Source organism: Tachyglossus aculeatus, chromosome 2 (assembly GCF_015852505.1).
Source record: "Tachyglossus aculeatus isolate mTacAcu1 chromosome 2, mTacAcu1.pri, whole genome shotgun sequence".
NCBI classification, from domain to species: domain Eukaryota; kingdom Metazoa; phylum Chordata; class Mammalia; order Monotremata; family Tachyglossidae; genus Tachyglossus; species Tachyglossus aculeatus.
The window spans coordinates 134,096,011-134,113,328 of NC_052067.1; the positions used below are offsets into that span (position 1 = coordinate 134,096,011).

At 46.7% G+C, this 17,318-nt stretch overlaps 1 protein-coding gene across 2 annotated transcripts; it reads right to left on the bottom strand.

The window, feature by feature from the left end:
- Positions 1-1,078: 1,078 nt before the first annotated feature.
- On the bottom strand, positions 1,079-2,182 carry LOC119949695 (olfactory receptor 52E4-like). Of its 2 annotated transcripts, XM_038771611.1 has the most exons (2): positions 2,172-2,182; positions 1,079-2,009 (listed from the first exon to the last, which is right to left on the bottom strand). In XM_038771611.1, the coding sequence occupies exons 1-2, from the start codon at positions 2,180-2,182 to the stop codon at positions 1,079-1,081; spliced, it is 942 nt and encodes a 313-aa protein (XP_038627539.1). The 2 variants fall into 2 exon arrangements, with proteins under 2 accessions (XP_038627539.1, XP_038627538.1); XM_038771610.1 differs by lacking the exon at positions 2,172-2,182 and having other exon boundaries at positions 1,079-2,020.
- Between the last annotated feature and the right edge of the window lie 15,136 nt (positions 2,183-17,318).

A 17,318-nucleotide genomic window follows, 5' to 3' on the forward strand; every position in this document is an offset into this window, starting at 1 on the left:
GTGGCTCAGTAGAAAGAGCACAGGCTTTGGAGTCAGAGGTTATGGGTTCAAATCCCTGCTCCTCCACTTGTCAGCTGTGTGACTTTGGGCAAGTCACTTAACTTCTCTGTGCCTCAGTTACCCCATCTGTAAAATGGGGATTAAGACTGTGAGGCCCCCACCCCCCACCCCCGGTGGGACAACCTGATCACCTCGTAACCTCCCCAGCGCTTAGAACAGTGCTTGGCATGTAGTAAGCGCTTAACAAATGCCATTATTATTATTATTAAAATGGGGATTAAGACTGTGAGACCCACAGGGGACAACCTGATCACCTTGTAACCTCTTCAGCGCTTAGAACAGTGCTTTGCACATAGTAAGTGCTTAATAAATGCCATCATTATTATTATTACAATGGGAGTACCAAGGTGCTTGGAGGTAGTGTGTGGGGGTCGACTTCCTGGACACCCGCCCTCAGGAGACTTTTTAATGTGCTAATTTACCATCTCTTAAAAATTTATTGATGTTATCGCAAGTTTCGTGTCTACCAGAAGGTGGCAGCAACAACTAAGGTTTGCAGCTGGAATCCGGACAGGATCCTGATCCTTCCCTGCCTGGCGATGGTTGGGAGAGGGTGGCTGGGACTTGGGAAACATTGAGCAAAACGTTCCCAAGACTGGGTTTCAAGAACGGAAAAACTGGACGTCACTAAGACCCAGCAGTGGCTCCCTTTATTCGTCCCCCTTCCCAGCCCCACAGCACGTGCACATCTCTGTAATTCATTTATTTATATTAATATCTATTTTCCCTTCTAGCCTGTAAGCTCGTTGTGGGCAGGCCAGATGAGAACTTAGCCGAAGATGACGTTGACCCGGGTGTTGGCACATGCCAGCCAGGCGGTGCCCATGTGGTCGCAGTTATTGTGGGTAGGGAATGTGTCTATTGTTATAGTGTACTCTCCCAAGGGCTTAGTACGCTTCTCTGCACATAGTAAGCGCTCAATAAATACAATTGAATGAATGGCAACTTCTAAAGTGATTCTGGGGGATTTTTTGACAAGGGTGGAGAGGTAAAAACTCTCAGCAACATCACACAGGAATTAATCTTTTTTACTGAAGATGTTCCCCAGTTGCTTCCGGATCTCTTTGGTCCTCACCCCATAGATGATGGGATTGAGGGCGGGTGGGACTACTACGTAAAGGTTGGCCAGGAGGATGTGAATGTAGCCGGGGATTTTGTTGCGTCCAAAGCGGTGGGTGAGGAAGGAAAAGAGGGCTGGGGTGAAGAAGGCCAGGATGACGCAGACGTGGGAGCTGCAGGTGCTCATGGCTCTGAGTCGGGCGTCCCAGGAAGGGATCCTGAAAACAACACAGAGGATCCTGATGTAGGAGAACACGATCAGAATCACATCCACAAAGAAGATGCAGATAAGAACTAAGCCGAAGATGACGTTGACCCGGATGTTGGCACATGCCAGCCAGGCGATGCCCATGTGTTCGCAGTAGGTGTGAGGGATGATGGAGTGGCCACAGAATGGCAGCCGCAGGACAAGGAACAGTAGTGGAGTCATCATACAGGAGCTCCTGACTACCGCTATTCCCGCGATCATGCCGATGGTTTCGTGGACGAGGATGGTGCAGTAATGGAGGGGCTTGCAGATGGCCACATATCGGTCATAGCCCATGGCCACGAGCACTGCACTCTCCATGCCAGTGAACATGTGGATGGAAAACATCTGGGTGAGGCAGCCCCCGAAGCTGATCTCCCGTAGCCCGAGCCAGAAGATGCCCAGCATCTTGGGGATGGTGGTCGTGGACAAGCCCAGGTCGATGGTGGCCAGCATGGCCAGGAAGTAGAACATGGGCTGGTGGAGGCTCTGCTCAGTCTTTATCATGAACAGGATGGTGCAGTTCCCCACGAGCGCGATCAGGTACACAGCGCAGAAGGGGAAGCCAATCCAGATGTGGGCAATTTCCAGCCCTGGCACCCCCAGGAGGAGGAAGGAGGAGGGGTGGAACTCGGTATCATTGGTTGAGGGCATCTTGCAGGGGGCTAATAATTGCCACATTCATCACTCAATCCTGTAGGAGCACTTGGGACAATTCTGTTATTAAAAATACATCCAACTCAGCTCTTCTGAAGCCAGAGCAAGCTTGCTCTGCCCTCTCCCATGAATAAAACCTTCCTTTTATTGATAGTACATATTTTGCTCCTTTCTCCACGCATGCCAGCCTCCCCACCCTTGCCCCATCTGCTCTGTGATGTCTTGTATGGACAGAAGTAAATTATTTAATCCATTTGGAGTTAGCTTATCTCTTCGGCACTACCTCCTCCCCACCAAGCCCACTCCGACCCCATCTTCTCCTTCCCCCGTAGGAGCTCAGCAACACAACTGTTCAGAAGGCAGAATCTCTGTGGGTAGCCTCCCACCTGCATCCCACCATCCATCTTTCAGGAGATGAGGGGTCAGTTTCTGTCCAAGTGAAAGGCTGAAGGGTCCCTGAATGACCCAGGAGGCAGGGCTGCATGGCTTATGAGGGCTACAGCCTCAAGGGGCTCCTCCATCCAAGCCCCAGAGTCTAACAAGCAATGAGAAGCAGCTGTGGCTTAGTGGATAGAACATGGGCCTGGGATTCAGAAGGACATACGTTCTAGTCCCAGCTCTCCCGCTTGTCTGATGTGTGACCTTGGGCAAGTCACTTCACTTCTCTGGACCTCAGTTAACTCAGGGGATTAAGAATCTGAGCTCCTTGTGGGACAGGGAGTGTGTTCAACCTGATTAACTTGTATCTGCCCTAGCACTTAGTACAGTGCTTGGAACATAGTAAGTGCTTAACAAGTACCCTTTTCTCAGCTCCCCTTCCCCCCTCATTACCCCAACTCACTCCCTTTTCTCTACCCCCTGTCCCTGCCCCATAGCACTTGTGTATATATGTACATACCTATAGTTCTATTTATTTGATGCCTGTTTATTTGCATGTATATCTGTCTTCCCCCCCCCCCCCCACACACACACCTTCAAGACTGTAAACCCGGTGTGGGCAGGGATTGTCTCTCTTTATTGCTGAATTGTACTTTCCAAGGGCTTAGTACAGGGCTCTGCACACAGTAAGCACTCTATAAATACAAATGAATGAGTGAATGAAGTACTATTATTGTTGTTATTATTATCATTATTGTCATCATTAAACAATTGGACTGTCCCTTCCCCACCATTCTGGGAGTGAAGTCCCCGCCAGCTCCAGTGGGACTCCAGGAGTTTCAGCAGACTTTGGACTCTGGACAGCCTTTGACCTTTGGATGAGAGCAGCCCTGCAGGACCAGACAGGAGTCTGAAAACTGAACCACCCTCAACAGTAAAGTACTGCAGCTCTTGATTGTTGTTGCCATTGTGTTTTTTTTTGATTGAATAGTATTTACTACAGTGTCAGGCACTGTACTAAGTGCTGAGATAGATACAAACTAAGCAGGTTGGACACAGTCCCACGTGGAGCTTAGAGTCTTAATCGCCATTTCACAGATGAGGTAACTGAGGCACAGAGAAGTGAAATGACTTGCCCAAGGTCACATAGCAGACAAGTGGCAGAGCTAAATTAGAACTCAGGTCTTTCTGACTCCGAGGCCCATACTCTATCCACTAGGCAATATTGTTTCTCTAGTGTTGTTTAATTGTTCTGGCTGTTTTTATTTTGTCAACAATTTATCTGCATGCCTGTCACCAATCCCTCTGCTTCTGTTCTGAGATGGTGAGCCTCCTAAATTAATATCATTGTGCTTTTCTCCAGTACAGGGTGCTGCCCCGTGCCTGCCCTCCACAAATGCCGTAAAAAATAATCATAATAATAAGGCAGGAAGAGGGAAACGGCAGGTTGCTTACCAACAGCTGGAGATACTTAGGTTTGCTTTGGTCGGTTTGAGGCAGGTAGTTGGAGGAAAGACTATTTCCCTACTTGGTTTGCTTTGAGGAAATTCTTCCAAGGCAGGGAATAGAGAAAGGTTTTACTGTGGGGCCAGGGATGTGTGAAAGAGGGAGGAAACCACTATGCCCTGCTCTTTCACTTTCAATGACAGTATGTAGGATACATGTGCGTGTGAGTGTGTGTAGCATGGATGTTTTCTAATGCCTTTCATCCTCCATACCCCCTCTTCCTTCAACTCCTCGGTAGCTGAATCCCCTTTGCCGGGGACTCCAGGAGCAGACTTTCTAGGCTGCCCTACAGGGAGTGTCCGGCTCCCATCACCCCCACAGTCCATCCCCCTCCCGGCTCAGAAGTCTGACTCATCCTTCCTCTGGGCTGCAGCTTGGGCAGACTCCTAAACTTGTTGTAGACAGGGAATGTGTTTGTTAATTTTCTTGTCTTGTGCTCTCCCAAGTGTTTGGTACAGTGCTCTGTACATAGTAAGCATTCAATAAATACCCTTGATTGGTTTATTTTGTGGTATTTAAGCACTTACTATGTGTCAGGCACTATACTAAGCACTAGGTAGATGCAGTTCATGTCCCACATGGGACTCACAGTCTTAATCCCCATATTACATATGATGTAACTGAAGCACAGAGAAGTAAATAATAATAATAATTTTGGTATTTGTTAAGCACTTACTATGTGCCAGTCACTGTACTAAACACTAGGGTAGAGACAAGCAAATTGGGTTGGACTCAGTCTCTGTCCCGCATAGAGCTCACAGCCTCAATTCCCATTTTATAGATGAGGTAATTGAAGCACAGACAAGTGAAGTGACTTGCCCAAGGTCACACAGTGGACAAAGGGTGCAGCTGGGATTAGAACTCAGTTTCTTCTGTCTCCTAGGCCCATGTTCCACCCACTAGGCAACTCTGTTTTTAAATTAAATTGATTAAGTGATTGATTTCCCTCATCCCTGACCTGGTCCTGCTGATGTCTCACTCCCATGCCCCTTCCTCAGGTCTTCCTGCAATCCAACCAGGAGATGACTCACTGCCTGGCCTTGGTTTGCCCAGGGAATTTTCTAGAAAGGGCAGGAGGATAAGAGTAAGAACCTGTTGTTCCTTCTGTCCCCGGTCTCTCCTGCACACCGGGATTGACAGCTACCCCGGCTCCCCTTTTTCTCCCCTGCAGGATCAGAGAAATAGCTGCATCCCTGAATCTTTTCCAAAGGCAAATTCTGCCAATCTAGTCCTCCCTAAGGCTGATCATGGATTGCATTGTGCCTAGTCTGCCACTCCTAGAGTGCTCTGCGCACAACAGGAGCTCAGATATTGTTGCTGATGTTGCTGAATTCATCCTCTTGGATACCAGAGGCTGGGTTGGGGGAGAGTAAGACTCAAAATAATTTTCTTTCTAGTTATTGCCCCTGCTTCCTCCTTGAGCATGCCTATTTATGAGGGTGTGGGAGTGTTTCTGATTGGGTATGTGCGTGTGTGCAAATATCGGATTTGTGTATGTGTGTGAGTGTTTGGGAGGTGCTTGGAAGCCGGGAGAGGTGAGTACTTGCAGACCATTGTGTTCAGAGCTCTGTCCCTGTATGAAGGCATCAGCTTCATGTGAGAACATTGTACTCAAGGAAGAAAATATCAGGTTAACCAGAAGAATGTGGGGTGCTGTGTTTGAGTGCTGACTACACATCCTGGAGATCCAATACATAGTTTACCTAACACTGATTTGTGGCCTTTCACAAAGGCACTAAGCCTTCCTGCAAACAGTTGAACAGACCCAGGACAGGAAGGAACTGATAAGAGGCAGCGGGAAGTTCTGATAAGCCTCAGAAGCCCAGCTGCACATGTAAGGTGGACACCCAAATGATATATAGGACCGTGGAAAGATCTAAGGAGTGGAGCCTCAGCCTTTGGTCCAGTAATACTGCAGCTGAAGCCAGGCAACCCTAAACAGTGTGAAAGCAGAAGGTCTGCTTGAGAACCCGGGTGTAACTGCAAGTCAGAAGGATGCTGCTTTGACATTATTCCTCATTTATTTCTATGTCTTTATGACCTAGTCTCCTAACTGTGTGTATACAGATTGACTGCAATTATTCCAACAAATCCCTCTTACATCCTTGTAGTAGTAATATTATAAAGTCAAATGCTTGCTTAACCATATTGTGTGTATTATCTTTGCTTCTCCACCTCATACATTACAGTACTTCAGAATTCAAGTAACCCAGGGTCTTGCAACCTCTATTTCAAGACAGACCCCAGCCCTGAGGCTACTCTGCAGCAAGATCTCCTCCGAGACAACCGGAGTAGACTCTCTCAGCTGCCCTGAGTGATGGTCCCCTCTTATACCCCTCCCCACCCAGCCAGTGTTCTGTTGCAGTCTCCCCATCTCCCCCCACCCCATTTCTCCTAGTAGCTGCAGACTAGACTCCTCCAGCCCACCAGAAGCAAACTCACCAGCCCTGGGCATAGATCCTCTGCAGAGACAGGAAGCTGCTGCCCCGGCTTTTGTCTGAATCCTGTCCCTGCCCAACTTGAAGGAGACACAGTTTATACTGGAGACTAGAGTCCCCCTCTGGGAGCTCCCTCCACCCAGGGATTTCTTGCTGCCTGAAGTGGGCTGGCAGGAGACCCCATTCCTGATGCCCTGAGGCTTTTCTAGAAGGACAAGGGTCATGGGGGAGAGAACCATATTCTCCCCATTGGACCCTCATGTCCCTCTGTTTTCCTTTTTCTTCACTCTGTCCCCCAGGATCGCTGGACCTGCAATTTCCCTCCAGAGCGGATTAATCTTTAATGAGTCAGTTCCCGTGACTCTGACCCTTCGGAGTTAACCCGAAGCAGCATGGCTTAGTGGAAAGAGCATGGGCTTGGGAGTCAGAGGACATGAGTTCTAATCCTGGCTCTGCACCTTATCTGCTGTGTGACCTTGGGCAAGCCATTGTGCCTCAGGTACCTCAACTGTAAAATGGGGATTAAGGCTGTAAGCCCCATGTGGGAAAACTTGATTACCTTTTATCTACCCCAGCACTTAGAACAGTGCTTGGCACATAGTAAGCACTTAACAAATACCATAATTATTATTATTACCCTGTTAGCCCCTGGATGACTGGGCTTACACTAAGTGGGGTCCTGAGTGACACACAGAGCCTCAGTGCTTTCAGACAGTTCTCAACCTCTGCATACATCTCCTCCAGTATGTAAAATGGGAATTCACCCCACCGGCACTGCCATTACTGTTAGACCCAAGGACCACCTAGCCAAGGATTCTCTTTTCTCACCAGGATGCTTGAAGGAACTAACTTGAGATTGAGAGCGCCATGAGAGACAGGGACTGTTTCCAACCTGATGCAGTTGTATCTACTCCAGCACTGAGAACAATGCTTGACAGAAAATAAGTGCTTAACATATATAATGATGATAATAATATGATAGTCCCCTTTTAGACACTCATCCTCTTGGGTCCTGCCCTGGGGTAAGCCTGGGAGTAGGGGGAGGGGTCCTGGCAGAGTGACATCTCTTTCACCGCTTGCCAGGTCTCCACTTTAAATGATGCTGTTGTAGTTAACATCCTACTATAAGCCACTCCTCACACTTCACTCCTCTAGTGCCAGCTTACTCACTATGCCCCAATTTCGTCTATCTCACCATTGACCCCTTTCCAACGTTCTCCCCCTTGGCTGGAATCTCTCTCTTTCCATATAAGCCAGACCAGCATCTTCAAAGAGTAATTAAAGTTACATCTCCTCCAAGAGGCCTTCCCCAATTAAGGTCTCTTTTCACTGTCTCCCTCTCCCTTCTGTTTCATCAGGCACTTGTATATGTGACCTTTGAGCATATTATATTATCCCTACCCTCACCTCTATAACAGTTCTATAAATATCTTTAAATTATATAATAGATATTATTTATTTGTATTAGTGTATGTCTCTCCCCTTTGACTATACGCTCAATGTGGGTAGTGAATGTATTTGATAAGTCTGTTGTATTTTACTCTTCCAAGTGCTTAGTTCAGTGCACTGCTCATAAAAAATTCCAGGAAGTTCAACTGTACTCAAGGCTCCCTGTTCTCAGTATGAGTTGCGCTCACATTCTTCCTGGCAAATTGTCTCCTGGGATCAACTCTACTTCAGTGATCCTTTGAGTAACTCTCTCTCATATTTTCTCACTCTTCTATGCCACCTTGATCTTTAACTTCACCTGATATCAGCCATGCTCCAATGGGGATCCAACTTGCATCTCACCAACACAATATTCTCCTCCTCCAATGCCAAACTCCCTCTCTCAGACCCCACTTCCTTTTCTTAACATCTTTTCCAATCAGCGAATCAAACATATTTATCGAGTGCTTAATGTATGCACTTGGGAGAATACAGCATACAGAGTTGGTAGACACAGTCTCTGCCCACCTATCTGGACAATCAACCATTCATTAAGCAGTTACTGAGTGCAGAGCCTCATAATAAGCACCTGGGAAGCCACAATAATTCTCTTGTGTTCTATCTTCAAGGAGTGTACACTCTAGTGAGGGGAGACTGTAATTTGTTAATAATGATGGTATTTGTTAAGTGCTTAACTATGTGCCAAGCACTGTTCTAAGTGCTGGAGGAGATACAAGGTAATTAGGTTGTCCCACGTGGGGCTCACAGTCCTAATCCCCATTTTGTGATGAGGTAACTGATGTGTAGAGGAGTGAAGTGACTTGCCCAAAGTCACACTGCTGACAAGTGGCAGAGACAGGATTAGAACCCATGACCTCTGACTCCCAAGCTTGTGCTCTTTCCACTAAGCCATGCTGTGGTCAGGGATCGTGTCTACCAAATCTGTTATAATGTACTCTCCCAAGCACTCAGTACAGTCTTCTAGACTGTGAGCCCATTATTGAGTAGGGACTGTCTTTATATGTTGCCGATTTGTACTTCCCAAGCACCTAGTACAGTGCTCTGCACACAGGAAGTGCTCAATAAATACGATTGAATGAATGAATGAATGCTCTGCACACAGAGCATGGGCTTGGGTGTTGAAGGATGTGGGTTCTAATCCCAGCTCTGCCACTTTCCTGCTGTGTGATCTTGGACAAGCCACTTAACTTCTCTGTGCCTCAGTTACCTCATCTGTAAAATAAGGATTAAGACTGTGCACCCCATGAGGGACAACTTCATTACCCCAGCACTTAGAACACTGCTCGGCACATAGTAAGTGCTTAATAATAATGGTGGTATTTGTTAAGTGCTTACTATGTACCAAGCACTGTTTTAAGCACTGGGGGAGATAAAAGGTAATCAGGTTGTCCCACTTGGGGCTCAAAGTCTTCATCCCCATTTTACAGATGAGGTAACTGACACACAGAGAAGAGAAGTGATTTGCCCAAAGTCACACAACTGACAAGTGGCAGATCCAGGATTAGAACCCATGACCTCTGACTCCCAAGCCCGGACTTTTTCCACTGAGCCACACTGCTTCTCAAATGCCATCATCATCATCATCATCATCATCACAGTAAGCACTCAATAAATACAATTGATAAGTTGCTTTATTGTGACAGACATTCAAATATATGTCCCGCAATTGTCTGAGTTTGTAAAATGCCCAACACCTATGTCTCCCTTAATACCACCTTTCCCTACCTTAAAGGGTTGTTGTGAGCACAAAATGAGGCAAACTATATGACAGTGCTTTGGAAAAATAAAAGCAAGATATAGATTACAGATATTTTTCTTTCAAAATGTTATTGTACTAGGCACTGGAGGGCATTCACTAAGAACAGAAAACACATTGTTCATTCATTCATTCAATTCATTCAATCATATCTACTGAGAGCTTACTGTGTGCAGAGCACTGTACTTAGTGCTTGGGAAGTACAAATTGGCAACATATAGAGAGATGGTCCCTACCCAACAACGGGCTCACAGTTTAGAAGGGAGAGACAGACAACAAAACAAAACAAGTAGACAGGTGTCAATACCATCAGAATAAATAGAATTATAGCTATATACACATCATTAATAAACTAGAGTAATAAATATGTACATATATACAAGTGCTGTGAGGAGGGGAAGGGGGTAGGGCAGAAGGATGGAGGGGGGCGATGGGGAGGGGAAGAGGAAAGGGGGGCTTAGTTTGGGAAGGCCTCCTGGAGGAGGTGAGCTCTCAGTAGGGCTTTGAAGGGAGGAAGAGAGCTAGTTTGGCAGATGTGTGGAGGGAGGGCATTCCAGGCTTGAGGTAGGATGGTGGGGGTTGACGGTGGGACAGGCAAGAATGAGGCACAGTGAGGAGGTGAGTGGCAGAGGAGCGGAGGGTGTGGGCTGGGCTGGAGAAGGAGAGAAGGGAGCTGAGGTAGGAGGTGGTGAGGTGATGGACAGCTTTGAAGCCGAGAGTGAGGAGTGTTTACTTGATTTGTAGGTTGACAGGCAACCCCTGGAAATCTTTGAGGAGGGGAGTGACATGCCCAAAGCGTTTCTGTACAAAGATAATCCTGGCAGCAGAGTGAAGTATAGACTGAAGCAGGGAGAGACAGGAGGATGGGAGATCATAAAGAAGGCTGATGCAGTAATCCAGTCGGGATAGGATGAGAGATTGAACCAGCAAGGTAGCGGTTTGGCTGGAGAGGAAAGGGTGGATCTTGGCAATGTTGTGGAGGTGAGACCGGCAGGTTTTGGTGACAGATTGGATGTGTGGGGTGAATGAGAGAGTGGGTCAAGGATAACACCAAGGTTGCGGGCTTGTGAGATGGGAAGGATGGTAGTGCCATCTACGGTGATGGGAAAGTCAGGGAGAGGACAAGGTTTGGGAGGGAAAATAAGGAGCTCAGTCTTGGATATGTTGAGTTTTAGGCAGGCAGACATCCAGATAAAGATGTCCCGAAGGCAGGAGGAGATATGAGCCTGGAGGGAGGGAGAGAGAGCAGGGTTGGAGATGTAGATTTGAGTGTCATCAGCTTAGAGATGATAGTTGAAGCCGTGGGAGGGAATTAGTTCACCAAGGGAGTGAGTGTAGATAAAGAACAGAAGGGGACCAAGAACTGACCCTTGAGGAACTCCTACAGTAAGGTAATAGGAGGGGGAGGAGGAGCCCACGAAGGAGACTGAGAATGACTTTAGTCTCTGTCCTCAAGGATCTTTCAGTACAATGGCGAAAATAAGCAGACCTGGTTAGCAAAGCTAGAGAAGAGAAAAAGAGGAAAAAGTAGGCACCAAAGTATAAAGAAATTAGGTAACTGGAATAAATAGACAAGCATTCACATAAGTATTATGGGTGGCAATGGGGTATGTGACCAAGAACTGCTCCTGCTCCTCTGGAATGCCACACATTCTCATCTCAGAGCTATCCCACCATTAACCTCTGTCTTCCCTCTCCTTTCAGGTTCCCTATGATTAAATTCACCCATGTCCAAGTGTCCCAAGGTGACCCAGGGGTACCCACCATCTCAAGGTCAAATGTTATCTCGTGACTATCTGAGCCAGCAGGTGGAACTCGGAAGTGCGGGTGGGATACCGTCCTCATGATCAAAACTGCTAGATTGACAGCCCAAGCCAGGAATATAGAAGGTGTCCCTCAACCCCGTGCCAATCAAATTAGGTATGGAGGAGCAGGGAGGGCAGAGATTGGATAAACTGATGCTGGAAGCTGGAATGGCCCAAGAGCACAGGTGATAAGTACCTGCAGCTTCTGACCTTCTGGGCAGCAGATTGAGACTTGCAGCAGCCAACTGCGGGTCACCTCTGCTCAAAGCGTGAGATGACTGCTCTGCCTGCACCAAGTGAGGAGCCGTGAGATGGATGTGTCCCGTCCTGCCGAACACTCTTGGGGCTGGAAGCCAGGCACTTTGCCATGGGTGTGTAGCACATAGCTGGCTTCCTCCCAAGTGGGAAGTACTCATGGGTGGGAGCTAGGGGTTCCACCATGGGTGTATAGCACATAAGTGGATTCCTCCTGAGTGGAAGGTGCATGTGGGTGAGAGCTAACTACTTCACCACGTGTGGGTAGCGCATAAATGGATTCCTCCTGAATGGGAAGTGTTTGTGGGTGGGAGCTAGCCACCTCACCACATGCGAACAAACCATAAGTGAATTCTGCCTGGGTGGAACCTGGTTGTTTTGCAACACGCAAGTAATACATAAGTATATTCCTCCCGATAGGGAAGCTCTAATATAACTAAATAATCATATTCCTCCCGAAAGGAAAGTTCAATTTGCTACTTCTAAAATAATCAAATAATTCAATTTGCCTTGAAGAATACATTTTATATAAAACTAAGTCTTTCCCCAGTCTCTCTCCCTCACTCTCTCTCTCGCCACACCGATTCCCTAATGAACCTGTATCTGGATGATGGGCGACACCAGTGCTTCCCCCTTTCTCAAAAATCCATTGCTGGGCCCCACCTGACCTTCTTATCCTGCTCTATCCTCCTCTTCCTCCTGTTCAGATGCAAGCTCATTGAATGTGCTGTCTTCTTACTGCTCTCCCTTTCTCCTTCCTCCCTTCACCTTCTCTGTCCTCTCTCTGCTGAGTGAGGATGGTGTAGGTCATCTAAACCATCCTCTTCCTCCTTCCCAACTCTCCTCAGTAATGGGCACTGCCACATGCCTTCTCCTCCTATGCCCCTTTTCGAGAACTACCTGCCATATCCCTGCCCGGTCTGGCCTCTCATATCTGATTATTCCTTACAAGGCACCATCCAAACCATCTTTTTTGCTCAGTGTTGATCTCCCAGGGGAGGAAAACATCTGAACAGAGGTCCAGGGAAAATCACAGCACCCTCAGTTAGATCAAGGAACCCGCTGCAAAAATGGGGTCTAATGAAATTTAAGCAAATAGATGATTTTCCATAAGTGTCAATCAATCAATGATATTTACTGGGTGCTTAGTGTATGCATAGCATTGTACTAAGCACTTGGGAGAGTAACAACAGAGTAGGTAGACATGTTCTCTACCTACAAGGACTTTGCAGGCTAGAGATTTTCCCAAAATATTTCCTTCGTCAACCTAGTGGGACACCTTTCAAGGATATTAATAATGATAATGATGATGGCACTTATTAAGTGCTTACTATGTACAAAGCACTGTTCTAAGCGCTGGGGAGGTTACAAGGTGATCAGGCTGTCCCACAGGGGGCTCACAGTCTTAATCCTCATTTTACAGATGAGGTAACTGAGGCACAGAGAAGTTAAGTGACTTGCCCAAAGTCACACAGCTGACAATTGGCAGAGCCAGGATTTTAACCCATGACCTCTGACTCCAAAGCCCGGGCTCTTTCCACTGAGCCACACTAACTGAGCCCATGAACATCAGCATGCATTACACCATGATGACACTCAGAGTGACATTTTTGGAGTTCACACATAATTTCCCTTAAGTTTGAATTGCACCTATGGGACCTTAGAACACCTGGAGCAGGTAATGAAAAACACAGCAGCTCCAGTGTCCGGCTCCTCTGGCCATTGGAGCCAGATCAACCACTGAGCTAGAATCCCAGTCCAGGACTGGGAGGAGTGAGAGTTGGGACAATGTTCCAACAGGACAGCAGGGAACACACGTAGAAAAGTTCAGAATGACGCAGAGTGAACATAGTCAGTCCTGAAAGACCTGAGAGACCCGAGTCTGTAAAAAGTAGTGGACAGGAGACTGAGAGGAGGACAAAGAGTGACTATGCAGGTGATGGGACTCCCCCAGGATGTTGGGTGACAGAGAAGGCAGCCTTAAAGACATCCTTACAGAAATGGTGGTACAGTAGGGAAGACACCAAAGAAGATCAGAACTCCCCTGATCAGGAGGTTCTGAGGTCGACATGAGGGATGCTGGTCTTCAGGGAAACAGCAAGCCAATGGCCCTGGGGTAGCGAGAGCCACCGGTCTGGGGCCCAGGATACAACTCTTAACTTGGTCTGTGGGAGCGGTTGAGGTTCGAGAAGAAGGAATTTTCCTGTCCTTGAGCAGAAGATATGAAAGGGAAACTGGGCAGAAGAAAAGCAGCGTGGCCTAGTGGAAAAATCACAGCACTGGGAGTGAAGAGACCTGGGCCCTACTCTCTGCTCCACCACTGTCCTGCTGGGTGGCATTGAACAAGTCCTTTAACTTCTCAGTGCTTGAGTTTCCTTATCTATAAAATGGTGATAAGGTACCTGATCTCCCTCCCTCATAGATTGTGAGCCCAATTTGAGACAGGGTCTGTGTCCAATCTGCTTATATTGTATCTCCCCCAGAGCTGAGTATAGTGCTTGGTACATAGTAAGGGCTTAACAAATACCACTCTGATTATTAGTGAGAAGTTCTTGAGTTGGTAAAATTCATCGAGGGTTTTGTGGGCCTTGCTGAGGGCCCTGCTGGACTTGGTCTTTTTCTACAGGTTCAGCTCCCATGGCAACCAGGGACTTGGGAGGGGATATTCGGTTGGAAAGCCAAAGTGGAGGGCTTCAGGGGTGAGCAGTGGGAAGACATGAAGTGACAGGCATGTGGTGCATTGGAGGCTTACACCAGGAGTAGCTATAGTGACTTGGGTGTGAAGGTGGCAGTGCATATGGGGGGAGTCCCTATACCATTCAGAAATGTCAGCTGCCAGCTTGCTGAGGCTTACATGGCCCTGAGGAGCAGAAATGTGGGGACTCTGGAAGGAGTGGAGTTGTGCTGAGCAATGAAGGACACCGGTGTGCTCTTGGACCAAGTGAAAACCTGGAAATGTGTGAATTTTAAATGGAAATGAAAGACTGTTCTAGGAATATAGTGCTCAGGGGAGATAAGCAGTAAGCCAGGAAAATCATCCATCTCCCACTTTTAGACTGTGAGCCCTCTGTTGGGTAGGGACCTTCTCTATATGTTGCCAACTTGTACTTCCCAAGTGTTTAGTACAGTGCTCTGCACACAGTAAGCACTCAATAAATACGATTGAATGAATGAATGAATGAATCTGTAGGAGGACAGAGGGCAAAATCAATTGTGGGCAGACATAACAGGGAAAGAGAAAAATGACAGAAGGGTGAGGAGCTCCAGTCCAGGTTTGATGGCCCTAAGGTGGCTGACCATAGTCAGGATCACCCACAGCCCCAAAGACAGTGCACTCAGAGGTATTTTTCAGTTTTGAGGGGGATTACTGATTTTCTTTCCCGTCCCTTTCCAGATTCTGCTCTCATTCAATCAATCAATGGTATCTGTTGAATGCTTTCTGTGCACAGAGCACTGTACTAAGTGCTAGGGAGACTACAATACAGCAGAGTTGGTACATTCCCTGCCCACAAGGAGCTTCCAGTCTCAGTCCCAAAGTTCATCATCATTGTTATCAACATCATCATCATCATTATCATCGTTGTGGTGTTTGTTGAGTGCTTACTATGTGCCAAACATTGTAATAAGTGATAGGCTAGATGCATGATAATTAGGTCCTACATGGGGCTCACAGTCTAAGTAGGAGGGAGAAATGGCATTGAATCCCCATTTTTCAGATCAGGGAACTGAGACACAGATAATTTAAGTGACTTGCTGAAGGTCACAGAGCACATAAATTGAAGAGCCAGGATTAGAACCCAGTTCCTCTGACTCCCAGGCCCGTGGATATTAGGCCACACTGCTTCTCCAAGTTTGTTTCTTTGTGCCCCCTTCAGTACTCAGCTGTGGATTCAGAGGGCACAGTCCCTGAACTTTCATGAATCCCAGTCTACATCACTATTATCTATGCATGTTCAATTTCCCTGAAGAGCCTTTAAGAGATGTTTTTGTCGGTCTAAAGCTAGTTTCCCTGAAGGCTGCTCTCCAATGCCTCTTCTGACCCAGCAGAGGGGCAGAAGGATTCCCACCACCAGAGACAATTCTCTGCAGGATTCTGGCCTGACCCAGTGGAAAGGCAGAAAACTCTGGGGTTTTGGAAAAGCCAACGGGATTTCTAATGGATGGAGTAAAAATAACCTCTCCTCCTTTCTGACTATAATCCAGACAGCCTCACTTCCTAGTGTAGGGGGATCTGGATTGTTCTATCATATTTATTGAGCACTTACTCTATGCAGAGCATTGTACTAAGTGCTTGCTATGCTGCTTGTCATGAAGAGTGGATCTCACTTCCTGTTTTACAATAAGGTCTGTGATGTTTCAGCACCGCATGTATCCGGTAGCAAAAGGCAGGTACTTCTTTGGTATATTTTGTAGAGAAAGTGTTTTTTATAAGTATTTAATTCCCCAAGTTCCAATGCCCCTGATTTCACTAAAGGGATAGAGGAAAGATAGTAAAATTCTTTGAGACTGGCTGAGGGGAATAAAATATTTTTATTTATTTATTTATTTATTTACTTATTTATTTATTATTTATTTATTTATGATGTGAGACTGGGTTTGGTTATAATGCTAATTCAGGCCTATGGCGATTTATCCATTCACAGAATACCTGTTCCATCTTTGATCTTTTCTTATGCAGGGAAGGATTTAGAGAGTGGCTTGGGGAGGAAAGTGATTATAATTGTTGTTATTATTATTATTCAGGAGGCAGAATGCTTGTGTGGGAGCAGAAAGTGCAGTTGGAACCAGAGTGATCGAGGAGTCCATCTGATTGGACATGGCCCTGGAGCTGACTCTCTGACTGGATTCAGTGTCTGAGAACCCATTGCAGGCAAGTGGAAGGACTGCGCAGGAAGAAGAGACATCTGCTTAGAGGTAGAAATAATGCAGACCAGGGACAGGGGAGCTGGTAGTTTAAACTGTACTGTACACAGATAATAATACTAATGACATTTGTTAAGTGCTTATTATATTTATTCATTCATTCTTTCAATCATATTTATTGAGTTCTTACTGTGTGCAGAGCATTCATTCATTCATTCATTCAATCGTATTTACTGAGCACTTACTGTGTGCAGAGCACTGTATTAAGCTCTTGGGAAGTACAAGTTGGCAACATATAGAGATGGTTCCTACCCGAAGCACTTAGAAAGTACAGTTCAGTAACAGATAGAGACAATCCCTGCCCAGCAATGGGCTCACAGTCTAGACGGGGAGACAGATAACAAAACAAAACAAGCAGACAGGCATCGATACCATCAAAATAGATAAACAGGATTATAGATATATAAACATCATTAATAAAATAAATAGGGTAATAAATATGTACAAATATATACAAGTCCTGTGGGGAGAGGAAGGGGGTAGAGCAGAAGGAGGGTGTAGGGGCAATGAGCAGGAGAGTAGGAGCAGAGGAAAAGGGGGAGTGCTCAGTCTGGAAAGGCCTTCTGGAGGAGGTGAGCTCTCAGTAGGGCTTTGAAGAGGGGAAGAGAGATAGTTTGGTGGATGTGAGAAGAGAGGGCATTCCAGGCCAGAGGTAGGATGTGGACCAGAGATTGCAGTGGGGCAGGTGAGAATGAGGCACAGTGAGCAGGTTAGCGTCAAAGGAGCTGAATGTGCGGGCTGGGCTGTAGAAGGAGAGAAGGGGGGTGAGGTAGGAGGTGACAAGG